This window comes from Uloborus diversus, chromosome 3 (genome assembly GCF_026930045.1).
Source record: "Uloborus diversus isolate 005 chromosome 3, Udiv.v.3.1, whole genome shotgun sequence".
Taxonomy (NCBI): domain Eukaryota; kingdom Metazoa; phylum Arthropoda; class Arachnida; order Araneae; family Uloboridae; genus Uloborus; species Uloborus diversus.
The window spans coordinates 184,668,996-184,674,995 of record NC_072733.1 but is presented as its reverse complement, the minus strand read 5'-3'; the positions used below and the strand labels follow the sequence as shown (position 1 = coordinate 184,674,995).

Below are 6,000 nucleotides of genomic sequence, written 5' to 3'. Positions count from 1 at the left end.
CTGGCCATGCTCTTCTCTACATAGTCACCGTTCTAATTAAGACATTTGTTGTAGCGTGACGAAGACTTACCCAACCCTCCTCATAGAAGGCAGTGTCCTGCTCTTACAACCAATTCAGTAAGCTGGTTCGAGTTAAACTTTTGTCTTAATATCCGTATTGTCATGTGAGCAAAAAGATGAAAATCGAAGGGAGCTAAGTCCGAGTCGTGATGGTTAAACAGCGCGTATCATGAACATCTGTACTTCCGTCTTCAAAGTTTAAACATGACCTTCCATATGCAGTTGCTCATAAAAGATTTTCCGTATGCGTTACTTGTTTGTAGACGAATTTCTGCTGCATTGCAGCCATCTGCAAGCAAAAATCTAACGACAACATACAGCATGAAATTCACACTTCGCGAGAAATTTCATTATTCGAGGTGTGCTTACTGCACGCACTGAAAACTTCGACCTAACGTGATAGACAGGTATACTAGAAGCACCAGGGGCGCCCCGCACTTAAATTTTTGGAAGGGCGAAAATTTTCAATTTGCCGAATGAAAATCCAAATTATGCAGCATAATGATTGTTTTGCCGAATGGAATTCCAAATTTTTCCGAATGATGATAATTTGTCGAATAGAACTTCAGATTTCCCCAAATGATAACAAGTTTACCGAATCGTCAAACAAAATTTATCGAATAAGGAATTTTTTGGGAGGTCACAGTGACCTCCCGTGACCTCCCTTCGGGGCATCCCTGAGAGTCGCTGCGCATCTCATGTGCTTGCAGCGTTATCAAATTTGCACGGTCGTTTTTATACGACCGTCTTTAACTGACAGATTTTTGTTGTGAAAAGGAGCTACTTCCAGTGAAATACCGTCTAAAATGCTTTATCTAAATGAGAAAAAATGGATACATATAACGTAGCATGCATATAATGTTCATACAGTTCCATCTTAAAAAAATGAGAAGAGGCTCGTTAACGTTCGTATTAATATTTCGATGAAGAAAGTTCATGAAAATTTCAATGGATGGTGCGATGTTTATAATGACGGCTGTTCATTTCTCAATTCCAACTTCACAAGCACGCCATCAGCTGGCGTTAGGGTACGCACTCGGAGTGACATCGAAAAATTTTCCTGAAATTGCAATAGAAATTCGTTAATTTATGTGAACAAAAAAAGAAAGACTTTTTGATTGAAAATATTGTCCTTATGCATAATGGTCATAGAAAAACATTAAATCGGAGGTATAGTCTGTCTCTGCTAAAAAGTTCTTTGACATTGGACGAGCTCAAATTTGTTTAGGTTGGAAAAATTTGGAATTCTTACTTAGACGCAAAGCCAACAATTGTATCAGCATCGTCTCCTCTTCCCTATCTCAATACAGTTAACTCTCGATAAGCCGAAGGCCAAGGGACCGACCGACTAAAACCTTCAAGTAATTGGAAGTTCGAGCTATTGGAAGTTCCTTTGCCAGCCTTCTCAAGAATAATTTTTCTTTTTTTTTTCGTTAATAGTGCGTAATGGATAGACTATAACACTTATAGTTTGGATGAAACGAGTTATTTGTACTACGGTAAAAATATCTTTACTGAGAGTAAATTTTTGTTAAGATACTCCGAAAAAGGAAGTTATTTTTTCTGCTTGCATTTTTATGGAGTCTTAAAACGTCAATAAGTTTGTATGTAGTAGGATGTTTTTTTTCTTTTCTTTTAATTTCAATTCGTATTGCTTCGGAAGCACTTAAACGTCTTTTTTGTCTCAAAATCAGATTATTTGAGTCATCCGGAAATTAAAGGATGCTTTTTTCAATTTTTGCCAAAATTTTAAAGCTCTCAAAGATTAGACAACAATGAAATTTCAAGTCGTCAGCCAAGGCAAAAAGTAGCTCAATCGGCTACTTCTCAAGTAGTCTTGCCACACTGTGGGCATTAACGAGCACTATAGTAAATAAACTATCCCCCTCACACAAGATATAAGAAGCAATGAGTTTAAGGAAAAAATATAGAACTTTTTTTTCTTCTTTCGGTTGCATTTTTATGCATAAAATGAAAACGAAAGTCTCGTAAAAACTTCGACTTAAAAGGAGTGCATTTGAGATATAGATACAACTTTGTATTGAAAGCATTAAATTATTTTGGGACTGAGTGGAAACTTCGAAATAAAGGAATATTCGTGTTATAAGGCTTGGAGTTATCGGGAACGACAGTAAATAGAATCGTTTAAGCCTCATGATCGGAGGTCTCTTTACTGGAGCCAGATTACAGAGAATTTATAGTAGGGGAGATAGCGACAGTTTTTAATACATTATTTATATAAGGCCAGAATTTTTTTAAATATTAGATTAGTTTACTTAAAAGAAGAAAACGCGAGTCTACCAAAAAGTTATCGTTTCAATAATTAATAAAAAATTTTGCAATATGTTGCAAAAACTTGTGAAATTGTCTTATATATATATAAGGCTGAATCTCGGTAATATTATTGATTACGTATAAACATAACGAAAAATATATGTCTACCGCGTCCGAAGTGTTGCCGTGCCGTGTCTACCACCCACGCAAGGTGCGAAAAAATCAGTCAATTTTGACTTAAATATATAAGCCTAAAATGTTTTTTAATAACTGTTTATAATGTATAAAATATAAAAACAAAAGTCTACCAGTTGTGTTATGTTGCAAAGGCATGATAGACGCCACGAAATGTCGACCTCGTACCTCTATGTACCGTTTATCGGACCGCTAGCACTCGCTCGAAAAAGTTTGCTCGTCGTCGCGAAATTTCAATAAATAAAGCTGATTTATTTTTTAATAAATAGTTCAAATCCTGTTTTTATTAAAATTTTTAGTCTACCGTGACTAAGAGGTTGCTTAGTCTTTGGTAGACGTTGCTTAAATTATAAAGTAGTTGGAAAAGTATGAATGATTTAAGCATATTAAAAAAAAATTTTTAACAATGAAACGAAATTAAAAAACATTTTATTAAAATTAAAATTATGTACAAAATTATAGTGAAGTTTATTTTTCATTAATAATGTCTTGACCTTTTAAATTATGCCTCTTTTATTTATTTATTTTTTATGATCAAGTACTTATGAAATAAAATTTTTTGCATCGATCTTACATAACAATAAATAATTAAAAATAATCAAATAAACAGTTCTTTACATATTAATTAATCTTCTTTACTAATAATAAAGCTGAAAGTCTCTCTGTCCGGAGGATGTCTGGATGTCTGTAGGATATCTGTAGGATGTCTGTGACGCGCGTAGCGCCTAGACCGCTCGGCCGATTTTCATGAAATATGGCACAAAGTTAGTATGTAGCATGGTGGTGTGCACCTCGAAGCGATTTTTCGAAAATTCGATTTTGTTCTTTTTCTATTCCAATTTTAAGAAAAAAATATAAGATGGACGAATAAATTACGAAATTATCATAACGTGGAACCGTAACATGGGCACAAGCCAATTGGCGAGATACGAAATTATCATAACGTAGAACCGTAACATGGGTGCAAGCCAATTGGCGAGAAAATTCACTACACATCATTTGTAAATATACAGGCGAACCAAAAGACCTTTTAATTTGCTATTACGAGCGAAGCCGTGCGGGTACCACTAGTTACTAATAATAAAGCTGAAAGTCTCTCTGTCTGGATGTCCGGAGGATGTCTGTAGGATGTCTGGATCTCTGTGGCGCGTATAGTGCCTAGACCGTTCGGCCGATTTTCATGAAATTTGGCACAAAGTTAGTTTGTAGCATGGGAGTGTGCACCTCGAAGCGATTTTTCGAAAATTCGATGTGATTCTTTTTCTAATTTTAAGAACCAAATTATCATAAGATGGACGAGTAAATTACGAAATTATCATAACGTGGAACCGTAACATGGGTACAAGCCAATTGGCGAGAAAATTCACCATACAACATTTGTAAATATACAGGCGAACCAAAAGACCTTTTAATTTTTCTATTACGGGCAAAGCCGTGTGGTTACCACTTGTAACCTATAAAACTGTAGCATGGAACATAATTTTATTTAAACGAAATATTCATCAGGTGCATCGCCGCTCACGTCTGACTCGCCCAAATAATTTTCGTTTTCGCTTTCGTTGCTGAATTTATATTCAAAATGGCTTACGTTCAATTTTGCATCATTGTCAGTTCAATAATCATCATAACTGTGAATGTCGGTACTATTATTAGCTGCCTCGGTAAAATCATCAGTATCTGTAATAGAAAACAATTGATAAAAAAAAAAAAGAATTTTATTAAAAGCCAAGTCTGGTTGAAAAAAAAAAAAATGATTACCTGAGGTAGAAGGCTATGCTTCGAATGTAACATCTTTTATTACTTGCGGTAATTGTTTTCGGTAAACCATTTAAAAACTTTTCAGTTGTCCTCAATTTTCCACCCACAATCAAGAGGTGATAAGCTTGTCAGATTTTTTAAATGAAAATTTGTCCAAATTTGCGAAATGCAAGCTGTTCTGAGGAAATGTTCACGAAGTTCAGACTAACATAGGGTTAAGGATGACGGATCAAAACTCTTCACGTTTTCGAGAGAATTACTTTATCTTTTTTCAAAATTTTTATAAACTTTTAAAAACGTAATGGTTCTTGTATCATTAATTCTTTCCATTTTATTTTGTCTGTACATTCGGCGCACAACACTTTCGAAATTTCGAGTTGTATTCGAATTTGGGGACGTGCATTTCACATTGTGCGATGGCTGATACTTACTCAAATTTGTTAACGCTCCTGTGTATTCTTCCGACTTTGTAAATTGAACGTAAGGCCGGACTTTTCCTTTTCGGAAAAAAGCCGGATTTTGATCGCAACCAGTTATTGCGTGTAAAGCAACCAAGGCGGAACAAACGGTTTCTCCTAAATTCTTGTAAAGTTCAGAGACATTGATACATCTTAATGATTTTCCAACACCAACTTCCATCCAGACCTTTATTTAAGAATTCAAAAACTTCATGTTAGCCAATATTATAACTAATACATCAGTATCTGAACATCGTAGGTCGACGTCATATGGAGGCTGCAGCTCTTCAAAAATTACAAAGATAGTAAATCATTTTTGTGTCGGATTCTTCGCGGTCTGGGGCACGATTGAATATGATCTACTGTTTTTACAACTTTTCTGTTGATGGTTTCAAATCTATAACACTGTTTGTAGTTAATATACACAAACTTATCTTCAAAATAAATCGCTTTGTTATCTCGTTCCCAGTTTTTTAGTAAATATTCTAGCAAATCTTCTTTAAAAGTAATATTTTTTAATTGATTCAAAAAGTCAGAGGGACGTGTTGCAGAGTCTCCTATCTGAATTTTTTGACCTCTGTGAGTTCCGCTTAATATGTCGTCGCCTCAGAACAACAGTAAGATATCTTAGTGTTATTTCTGGGATTAGATATCTTACTATTGCTCTGAGGCGACGATATGTTCGCTATCTTTTATGGAAGGAAACGGGGTACGTGTCGAAAACAATTACTACGAATACTGCTGAACATACTTAATAATTTTCTCAATATCATAGCATAAGATGATGGAATTTCTTTCATTAGATGTAATAAAAAGAATCCATCATAGATGAGAAATTTTGGTTGTTCAGAATTGATGGTTTTTAAACACTTTTATTACACTTGGCCTGATTGTCATGGAGTAATCTGAGGCGTGCTTTTGCTTATATTTCAGCAACTAGATCACTAAGAGACTTCTGGATTTTACTAAGTGATTTGCCCAATCTTAAGGTACAACTTAAAGCTGAAAGTTTAAAATTCTGAAGTAACATCATTATTTCGGTTAGGATGAAAAATAGCAAATTTGATGTAATTTCCCCATTAAATGTTTAAATATAAAATCCATTGTTACAAATTTTGTTGCCTTGCAAATGTAATGTTAATAGTAATCATAATGAAAATTTTGAATCAAGTCCTCTCTGGAGCAAGAATGAAATTTATTCACAGTCGTTGCTTTCTTAGGGTTTTTATCCTGATTTATGCATTTATGCCAATAA

At 34.5% G+C, this 6,000-nt stretch overlaps 1 protein-coding gene across 1 annotated transcript in view; it reads right to left on the bottom strand.

The window, feature by feature from the left end:
• Nucleotides 1–286: 286 nt before the first annotated feature.
• LOC129219084 (uncharacterized) overlaps nucleotides 287–6,000 on the bottom strand; it is a 78,727-nt gene continuing 73,013 nt past the window's right edge. Inside the window, 1 exon segment of the mRNA XM_054853402.1 lies at nucleotides 287–349. Coding sequence (XP_054709377.1) covers nucleotides 287–349 — 63 coding nt within the window.